This window comes from Gymnoscopelus microlampas, assembly GCF_963454915.1.
Source record: "Gymnoscopelus microlampas genome assembly, chromosome: 5".
Classification (NCBI taxonomy): domain Eukaryota; kingdom Metazoa; phylum Chordata; class Actinopteri; order Myctophiformes; family Myctophidae; genus Gymnoscopelus; species Gymnoscopelus microlampas.
This window is the reverse complement of record NC_139942.1, coordinates 3,621,270-3,632,634: the sequence shown is the minus strand read 5'-3', so window position 1 is coordinate 3,632,634 and position 11,365 is coordinate 3,621,270. Positions and strand designations below refer to the sequence as shown.

General features: G+C 41.6%; 1 protein-coding gene across 1 annotated transcript; it reads left to right on the top strand.

Moving 5' to 3' along the window:
* Positions 1 to 4,740: 4,740 nt before the first annotated feature.
* On the top strand, positions 4,741 to 5,028 carry LOC311045523 (cortexin-1-like; the record flags this gene model as incomplete). The annotated part of the gene is made up of 1 exon (XM_084057419.1): positions 4,741 to 5,028. One exon carries the CDS (start codon positions 4,741 to 4,743, stop codon positions 5,026 to 5,028), a length of 288 nt encoding a protein of 95 aa, XP_083913545.1.
* Positions 5,029 to 11,365: the final 6,337 nt, after the last annotated feature.

The window sequence follows — 11,365 nt, the reverse complement described above, 5'->3', positions numbered from 1 at the left end:
AAATAGCCTAGGTATGAAATAGGGCTAAAGTGGTTAATGTATGTTTCATAATGTAATAATTTATGTCTGCAAAGTAACTAGTAACTAAAGTTTTCAAATAATTGTAGTGGAGTAAAAGTACAATATTTGCCTCTGAGATGTACTGTAGCCTCCTCCGTAACGATCGATGGATATAAACACCGGGTGCTTCTCAAACATCTTCATGTCAAGGATCCCCAAATTGAAATGATGAAGATTTTTTTGAGCCATCGACCCCCATAATTTTAAATTGTAATTGACTATTTATGATTTATGAGCTTCAAACAGTACTGTAGGAGTCCTACTGTACCTAACACCAGGGTGTAAATCTCCAACACAGTCTCACTCCCAAGAAGGCACGTATTGCCTTTTGGTCAGAACCCCAGGAAGGAACATTATAAAACATGCATTAACCACTTTAACCCTATTATATACCTACTAAACATTTTAGTACTTTTACTCTTGGTGCTTAAGTACATTTTGATACCAAAAATTGTACACTAGTACTCAAGTAAATGTTGAATTTCTGACTTTTACGAACTGACTTGTAACGGAGCACTTCTACAGTACATTGCAGTATTGATACTTTTACTTCAGTAAAACATTCGAGTACTTCTCCCACCACTGCTTATGAAGTACATGATCACAGTACAGTCAGAGTTTTACGGTACATTATACAGGTCGCTGGGTTTATTAGTTTGTTAGTCAGTAACAGTTGCTCATGGCATGCACCACATCTCTCAGCCTGCTGTGTGCATTTAACCCAGGCTTTCATTTGACCCAATATAAGCACACATAGGGGCCATTTGATAATTGATGCCTGGGGGGGCCCATTAAACCTGTGCCGGGTCCTCTGGCCTCGTAGAGCAGCTATTAACACACAGACACACACACACACACACACACACACACACACACACACACACACACACACACACACACACACACACACACACACACACACACACACACACACACACACACACACACACACACACACACACACACACACACACACACACACACACACACACACACAGAGAGAGAGAGAAGTGGTCCGGGCCGGAGCTCAAAGCGCTGACTTGAGGAGAGAGAGAGTGCTTCTTCTCTCTCTGCTTTTCCAAAGCAGCGTTGCCAGATTTTGTGCGAGAGACAAGCAAGCAACCAGGTCTATGAAAACAAGCCCCAAAAAAGGCCAGTTCTACGAATGCCTTCTCACACCTCTCACCGATTTTTCCAAAATGTTCAAAAAATAGCAGATGTACAAGCTCACATCGGTTTAACCTATATACTCTACATTGGCTATATGAAATTAAACGTATACAGATTCAACAAAAATCACGAGTTGTGAGCTTTTTTTTCCAATAAATATCTTGCAAAGAAAAGGGAAAAATGTGGAATGTTTTTGAAATATTGTAACAACACAAATATTGTGGGGGTCCCTGGCACAAAATATTTTCATACAGGGGGGTCCACGGACAAATACACATATTCATTTGGGGGCCCTTGGCATGAAAATGTTTGAGAGATTAGGAAGCAAGCCCCTAATAAGCAACTACACTTCGGAAACTAAAAATAAATGCAACCCACAACTACCAATACAAATTACAAGCAACTTTACATGGGAAAACAAGCCCATAGTGGCTTATAATTTGCGGACATGGCAACAATGCTCCGAAGCCCATTAAAGAAGCACTGGGGAGAGAAAGAAAGAGAGAGAGAGAGAGAGAGAGAGAGAGAGAGAGAGAGAGAGAGAGAGAGAGAGAGAGAGAGTCTATCCCATCTCAAAGGATTTGGAACATCAGCATGTGATTTATTTATTGATGTTGTTTATTTAATGCTGCTGTACTGTACAACAGGAGACTGGTTGTCCATACACGTGCTTCCTTGTAAAGGCACAGACCTTACGTTCATTGGTGGAAGTATTCATAAGTACTTCCTAAATCCAGTTTTCAGCTTCACCCATGAGTGCTTGTCAAGTGAGGGGTTAAGTGTCTCGCTCATGGGGACACCTCGACACATTGCCATTGGCTTTCAGGGAATTAAACCTGGGACCTTCTCCTTCGCAAGCGGGCGCTCTAACCATTCAGCTACGGCCACCCTAACGCCTAGCATATAGTTTGTTGCATATCGTCGCCTTGCTAAACTTATGGCCTTATTTTTTTAAAGTTTTTCAGGAAAAATAAAAAACTGATCCAAAACAAAACTATATGATATTTCTTAATCATTTCACCCAACATGTTTATAACAAATTATGACTATTTAAATAGAAATAAGTCTGTCAGTTATATAACATAAGATATTTAAATAGGATTAAATCTGACTTAGGCCCCAAAAAAAATACAAAATGGCCTAAATCAGTAAATAATTTTGCCTAAGTCACAAAACCATGTGACTTAGGCCAAAAAAAGGCCTATATTGGCCTAAGTCACACTAGGGAGTTAGGCCATTATACTAAAAGGGGAGTGAACAGCATGATCCTTTTCAATTAGGAGATGGGCGATTTTACCAGAGGTGTCCAGTGTCATGAGGAACTTAGGCAAAAATATAATTTTCCTCAAAAAATGACTTAGGCCATTAGTTTACCAAGGTGACGATATCAAATAGCAAACATAGCCAATCAACAACTCCTAGATTGGCTCTTCTGTAAGCCTCTGTGGATAGCACAGCTCAAGACCTTTTCACTCTTACTTTTTACTGATTGTGTGGTTATTCATGTCCTCACTGTTTTTGCCTGATTCACAGCTTTTTTTGCTATTATTTTAATGTTGTTTTATGCTTTTGCTTTTCTTTTTTTTTTGCTTTCTTGTTAAATTATTTTGACTTCTTCTGTTGAGCACGTGTGCTTTATTCTTGCTCTGTAAAGCACTTTGAGCTGCATTTCATGGCATGAAAGGTGCTATACAAATAACGTCTATTATTATTATTACAAGCTTGTACTGCTAGAACATCTATTTTCGCTGAATTCCCTTTCCTACTTTGGCCAATGTTTTGCCTGTTTTCACAGAATGTTCACCTGTTTTTGCCGAATGTTTTCCTATATGCTTCACTGAGGATTAGGGTTGGGGTTAGAGTTTAGAGTGTACAGATGGAACCAGATGTATCCAGGCCTTCCTTGTGGTGGTCCAGTAATCAGTGGTGTAAAGTAACTAAGTACATTTACTCAAGTATTGTACTTAAGTACAATTTTGAGGTATTTTTTTTACTTTACTGGAGTATTTCCAATTGCCTATACTTTTACTTCTACTCCACTACATCTCAGAGGCAAATATTGTACTTTTACTCCACTGCAATTATTGGAAAACTTTAGTTGCTAGTTACTTTGTAGATATACATTATAACATTATAAAACATGCCACTTTAGCCCTATTTTATACATAGGCTATTTGAAAATAGCCGATCTACAAGCTCACAACGCGTCACACCGCGACGTGTCAATTTTGAATTCCAGACTTTTACTTGTACTGTAACAGAGTACTTCTACATTGCAGTATTGATACTTTTACTTGAGTAAAACATTTGAGTACTTTTTCCACCACTGTCGGTAATAGAGCATCGTTCCAGTTTTACACTCTTCAGAGTCAAATTAACGCTCAGAATTTAAGTGTGCCACTAATTCACTCATGAAGCAATTTATGCTCTTTGTCTCTCCTACTAGGACAAGACGGTTTGAGGAGTGAACCCTCGACGGATTGAAGAAGAGTTTCTCCGAAGAGTCAAGATGGAGACCCAATCCACACCGTGCACGACCTGCTGACTCAGGACAATCTGACAATCAATCAACAATCTCAACTCCTCCGTCATACAGTGCTTGCTTGGAAAAAAACTATATACATAAAACCCTTTCTAAGAAGGACCGTCTACTAGTGCCTTATTCTATCGATCCACGGGAAAATCTTCAACCAATCAGTTAAGATTTATTTCCTTGCCCAACCCCTCGCTTTCTAATTCCAACCGAGGCCCAAACGACTCAATGACACAAAGATACCGACGTGTCAACGACTGCTGTTGTCACTGAGAACAGATACGCCGGACAAGAACATCTGCTGTTGTCACTGAGAACAGAGACAAGAACTTGCTACTGAAGTACAGGGAGTACCTATAGTGTCCAAAGGAAGCTACGTTGATGCTGGGTAGATTTGTATGAAGACTGTGTCCTGATTGGTCGAAAACAAAAGGCTTTCAGGGGAATTACACACAACGGAAGTTCCCACCCGATAGACCTATTCAGCTGTAGATTTCTACAGGGTTTCCTCCTCGCGAGGAGAGAAGAGGCTTGAAACAAGGTTAAGACAGAGGTAGTCTCTCAAGACAACTGTTCCACAATCTCTGTTAGTGCTACATAAAGTCTGTAACTATACGCCTCCTGAACAGCCGATAACAGAAACGCTCATCTCTTTAGATTATATGTTTGAATCTCCATTCCTGCTAAGCAGCAAGCTAAGATTTACATTTCAAATATAACATTTTCAAATATAACATTTTCAAGTAATACAATTTCTAACATTTTACTACTTTTACTTTCAGTACTTTTCGGACTTTTACTTGCAACAGAGTAGGCCTACTTCCACATTGCAGTATTGATACTTTTACTTAAGTAAAACATTTAAGTACTTTTTTCCACCACTGAACATCTCCCAGAACTCCAGTCAAGACTCACAGAAAGCCTTCGAAAAAAGACGACCGCTTTCATTTCCCACGTTCGTCTTCGCGTCTATAGGAATGAGCGACACAAACTACTGGGTGGTGGACTATGACTTCTCGTCCCCCGCCCCTCCTCCTGCTCCGGGGGTCCCCAGGAGCCCCGCGGTGCTGCACGCCATGTCGCTGCACGCCGAGCAAGGGACGGCGCTGTGCTTTGTGGCGCTGCTGCTGTTGCTTCTGCTCTTCCTGTTGGTGCGCTGCATCCGCATCCTGCTTGACCCCTACAGCAGCATGCCCGCCTCGTCCTGGACCGACCACAAGGAGCAGGGCCTTGACAGGGGACAGTTTGACTATGCTATCGTGTAGCGCGGCGTGGTCCTCTGACTTTTACGTTTCAAGGACTCCCATAACTCTGGCATGTGTACGAAATGACAACCAAAAGGGTCCATTTGTAACATCCTCAAGACTGTAACTCAAGGAGTGTGTCATTCTCAGTTACAGAGTTACAGACCTGTAAGGGTCCATTTACGCTGTGCGATGCAATGCAAGAGTGCGGTCTAGCCAACAACTCCTGAATCGCTAACCCTCCACACTCTCCTATCTAGCATCAGGGTCTTGAGCTCTACAGTGTTGCTAGCTAAGCTGTCGCGCTGCAGCACGTTTACGTGGTTGGTCCGGCTTCTTGTCTTTCCTGGCTTTGCCCTGGGTTGGCTCCCTCAGTGTTTGTTTGCTTGCCACTCGTTCCGGGTGCCTGACGCAGTGCCCTGCCAGCCTCATTTACGCTCAGGGACGTGTTGGCCACTGGGACATTTGGGACAATTACTCGAACGGCCGCTCCATTCCTGGCCGAACCAGGCCGGCCGTTTATAAAAAATAAAATAAAACTTACGGCCCTGTGGCCGCGTAGGGCATAACATTTCTTTAAGATAAGTCCAAACAGAAGGGCCACAGCCTTCAAATTCCTGCCCTGGTTGAGAGCGAACATGTCAGGCCCGATTTGACGCGTGTTTAAATGTTTTAAAATCATGAGAAGGTGAACTGATTGTATACGCGGTAAAGTTCTCAGTGTTAATTTAACTCCGAAGAGTGGACACATGGAGTTACGTTAAAGCTGAGAATTGTTCCTGTGCATATTATGCAACATTCTTGTATCTGCGTGCACACAGACTGTGCTATAGCGACCAATATGAGTGTGAGACACAGAGATGCAGAGCATCTGTGTTTGTTGGCATCGTATTCGTAAGTGTGTAACGTTGAGACGAATCCCAGGACCGGATTCTGACCCAGCAGCAGAGATGCAGGGATATCCTGATTCAATCACACGGACCCTTAAATGACTTCAGGGATGCACATGGCAGGAGTTTATACACATAACTAACTATCATCATCATCATCATTATAGATCCAGGGAGACCTTTTTAAAACCTCTAACCGCATGAACCCTACAGCGTCCCATATTGTCGGAACGATCATTTGGTGGAAAACAGCCGATCTACAAGCGCACGATGCGCCGCGCTGCGTGAGCTTATACTGCGAGAGATCAGCTATTTTCAGAAAATATATTTAGGCTGTCTGTGAACGAAACCTGTTTCTTTTTCTGATGTGTTTTGCATTGTTTACAATCTTAACGGCACGTATTTACGCTTTGCTGAAAATCTCAGCAGCGCGACAAGGCACTGAGCATTTATTCTGCACTGTGCGTGATTTGAAGTATTTTCAACTCTTGGCGTTTGGAAGCATTTTGTTTTGGTGAGCGCCAGTGAACGCACTCACTGCCTTAGTGTAGTAGGGCAAAAACAGGAGCTTGCCCAGTATAGATCCCTGTGGGACTCCGGTCAACTAAGTATATCGTCTCTGTCGTGTGGAAACCTCATTATGTCCAAAACTGTGGCTTTTTCAGGATTCAAATAAAAGAAATAGCAAAAAAAATAACAGATGGACAAGCTCAAAACGCGTCGCTTCGTGCCGCGTTTTGAGCTTGTGGATCCGCTACTTTTGATGCTTTTGTGTGACGCTGTAGTATGATCAAGTATGGCGTCAATTTACGAAAAAAACTCAAAACGTTCAAATCTGGAGAGAAGAGGTTTCTGTGCGACAGCAACGATGTAGGTTTTAATATGTCAAGCCTAAGTTATATTTACTTTGTGTGCATGTCACACCCTAAAAAATTGTATGTCACACCCTAAAAACATTTCATTGCGCGACACCTGCGCGTGCAACCAAAGTATAAAATGGGTTTGTGGCATAACTGCTTGCGTATTGTACTGTACAGCTGTTTACACAGTACAGTATGCATCCAGGTTTCTGCTTTTATCTGCTGAACCCCAAAAAACGGTATAAGATTTCGTATTAGCTGCAATGCCCTTTGATGTCCATGGCAGCTGCTCTGGAAAGCAATGTGTTTCTGAAATGCTAATTCTCAGGTGCCGTGAGTTTTTAATCAAGCAAAGCCATTCTGAGGGTATTTCATGTGAACAATCTATGATAATGTTTTCTATAGGGTGTGTGTGTGTGTGTGTGTGTGTGTGTGTGTGTGTGTGTGTGTGTGTGTGTGTGTGTGTGTGTGTGTGTGTGTGTGTGTGTGTGTGTGTGTGTGTGTGTGTGTGTGTGTGTGTGTACGTGTAATGGTGTCCTACACCCCTATACTGTACCTGTGCACCAGCTAAATGTATTCAACAGTGCCTTTAGGAGCATAATATAACATCTTATTACATTATAGCCTACTTCCCTGCAAAGCCAAAGTGCAGTAAATACGTTTTTGGACACACTTATTTGTGTATTCCAAATGTCAAAGTAGCCTTTGTGAATAACCCATAACCCATTTGGCTGACTAATAGGAACCAAATGGAACCAAATGGAACCAAATTTGGTTCCAAATAGGAACCAAATTGGAACCATTTGTACACTCTCAGAGTTATGGGGGTCCTTGAAAATAAGACAACCACTATGCCACACTAAATGTAACAGAGCCTTAATTAGTATCATTGGTAACACCTGTGAAGGAAGTAAGGAAGGGGCCCAATTCATTCCCAATCTGGCTGCTGTGCATAGAGCCTATTGAAACCAATTGAAACACTTTTTTATCCATTATATTATTTGCGTAATTACTTTGGCTTTGTAGGCCGATGTGTTTTTCCATCATTACTGTTCCTCCTGCCCGAGATATGTTTTTTTTTTTATTTGTATATACAGTATGTCTGTTCTCGTTTTATTGTAAATGACCTGGAACTAAAGCACTTTTGAAATGAACATTACTTTGTCATATTCCTTTCATTTGTTGAGACGTCGATTTATTTTCATATAGGTAAAAAAAAAAGACTGAAAGTAAAAGCCATTGTTTATTTCACATGTTTAAGGTGTACTCTGTATCTATATGAAGCTGCCCTGAGATGAGCTATTTTCCTAATGGGTTCCCTGATGTATGAAACGTGGTTTTATAATGAAATAAATGCTGTTGTCTGAGAGAGTTGTTGTTTCTCTAAGCTGATTACCTTATCACGAACCTTGATGCACATGCACACGCACATGCACATGCACACGCACACACACGTGTACAGTACGTATTACTACACTTGTGAGGACATCAGCGTTTTAAGGCAATGACTTTATCAATGCCTTTTTTCTATAAAAAATAATTGCGAAAATAGCAATAGAAAAATAGCTATTTTCCGGTGCTCGACACCAGCGTGCAACTAAGTGTGAATCAGGCATAACTGTCTCATCTCTAATCCCTAAACCAAACTTCTAAATGTCTATAATCCTAAACCTAACCCCAACCTTTTTCTAATTATAAACTTATCTCTATTTCTCATATTATTCTACTATACTTGTGGCTATATTTGGCCCTCACAAGTATAGTAACACACACACACACACACACACACACACACACACACACACACACACACACACACACACACACACACACACACACACACACACACACACACAGGTTCTCTGATCGATGTGAGTGAGATTTAAAGCAAAGCAGATCAATGCAATAATCAATAGGAAGCTCGTAAAGAGACACAGCCTGCTGATATATATATATCCATGAGCCCAGTGATTTAGAGCCTCATCGCCGCCTGTTTAGACAGAGGAGAGAGACATAGAGACAGAGAGACAGACAGAGACAGAGGAAGAATCCTAACAGCCTCACAATAGTCTCTATCACAGCAGCCATATTATGAACAAATTCACAGGTGTTACTACCAATGATACTAATGAAGGCTCTGTTCCATTCTGGTCAAACAGAGTCAGGGTGCTGATATTGTGCATGTTGGCCCACTGGAAACACTCTGTTACACCAGTGGGTCTACAGTTGGGGTCCAGGGACCCTCATGGGCTTCCAAATGGTCCCTTACGGGTGTGTAACTCTGAGAGTGTACAAATGGAACCAAATGGACCTGTAAGGGTCCATTTGGTTCCATTTGTACACTCTCAGAGTTATGGGGGTCGTGGAAACCACTGTGCTACACTAAATGGAACAGAGCCTTCATTAGTATCATTGGTAACACCTGTGATATACAAGCTCATATCGGTCCGCAGCCAAATGCATATCATTGTGGAAACGTTTGAGAACCACAGTTTTAGTCGACTAAATTTTATTGAATTGACTAAAACTAAAAAAACATTTCAGATGACAAATCATTTGTTTGAAGACCTCTATGTTCTACAGTATATCTATCTATATGTATGCCATGAAGAACAGAGTCTGCTGAGTTGCGGCGCTGAACCAAAAGGCAACGTTTCAAAGCCTACAGGGTGTTTCCACATGTTAGAGAGTCATTGACTCACACACACAATAGCGGAGTGCTGTGGTGTGTGTTGTAAAGGGTGGCTGTACATGGCCACACATGACCCACATGTTCAGCGCCAGTGTTGCCATGTCTGCTTATTCTAAGCGACTCTGGGTTTGTTTTTATGTAATGTCATTGTAAATATTGCTAGGTAGGTAGGTAGGTAGGTATTTATTCATCTCCGAGGGGAAATTAAGGTGTTACAGTCAGCAACTCTCATAGAGACATCAATAAACACACATTATAATAATAAAAAAACATCTAAAATAGGTATCTAAGCATAGTCAACCTACAATATTAAAAGTCTATAGGAGGCTATACAATAATTTGTTTGAAAATAGAAGATCTACAAGCTCACAATGCGTTGCATCGCGACATGATAAGCTATTTTCAAATAGCCGATGCATGTAGGTTTAAAGTGCTCCAAGTGGCCTATATAGTACTTCTTTCTGGGCTTGTTTTCATAGACCTGAATCTGGCAACACTGTTCATCCCTCAGCCCAGGGGCATGTTCCCTTATCTGTGGAACCTGGAACACAGCTGTCACTGGTGGGAGAAATACTCTTGAGTTTTATGCACTGAGTTTTCACCTGAGTATACATGTCCCTATCCTGGGGTGAACTTTGGGCAATATACAGTATAGGCTCTATCCACATTCCATACTTCCCTCACAGGTGTTACCAATGATACTAATGAAGGCTCTGTTCCATTCTGGTCAAACAGAGTCAGGGTGCTGATATTGTGCATGTTGGCTCACTGGAAACACTCTGCTACACCAGTGGGTCTCAAAGTGTGGTCCAGGGACCCTCATGGTTCCTTGATGGGGGTTCCAAATGGCCCCTTACGGGTGTGTAACTCTGAGAGTGTACAAATGTAACCAAAAATCTGGGTTACACACCCGTAAGGGGCCATTTGGAACCCTGCCACCGTTGCCAGATTTAGCAAGAGAAATAAGCAACGAGGTCTGTGAAAACAAGCCCAAACGAAGCGACTATACTAGGCCACATGAGCACTTTAAACCTATACGTTGGCTATTTGAAAATAGCCGATCTACATGCTCACACTGTAGACCGGCTATTTTCACTATTTAAAACATTTTTCGGGGACATACCTACATTAAGGTTTCTACCTGACAGGTACCTGACGTCGCAGTGATAGATGTGTATGGATGTGGTCACGGGCGCTTTGCCTGACAATAAAGCTATGGATTTTGGCAGTGTAGGGGGCTGATAAGTCAGGCTTTAAATAACCCACGTTTGCTCGGTTCACACACACAGGGATATGCATGGGAGCATCTATCCTATAGCTGTCTGCGCTGATCAATCACATAGAGGGCCATCCTCCTATATACCCCTTCTAAAAGTGATTTATATACCTCGCCGCATTGGGCGAGTCGCGTGCCAAAAATAGCCGATCGACAGTGGTGGGAAAAAGTACTCGAATGTTTTACTTAAGTAAAAGTATCAATACTGCAATGCAGAAGTACTCTGTTGCAAGTAAAAAGTCCGGAATTCAAAATTGCCTTGAGTGAAAGTACAAAAGTATTGGTATCAAAATGTACTTTAAGTACCAAAAGTAAAAGTACAAACATGTTTGAAAATAGCAGATCTACAAGCTCACAACGCGCCGTGATGCGACGCGTTGTGAGCTTGTAGATCGGCTATTTTCAAATAGCCGAGGTATAATATAGGGCTCAAGTGGTTAATGTGTGGTTTATAATGTAAAAATTCATATCTGCAAAGTAACTAAAGTTTTCAAATAATTGTAGTGGAGTAAAAGTACAATATTTGCCTCGGAGGAGTAGAAGTAAAAGTATAGACTTAAAGGGATATTTCACTTTCAAAATAATTTTCGGTCATCTTATCGTCTACTCAGGCTTTCGCAAGCCCCCCAGACCGTTTTTA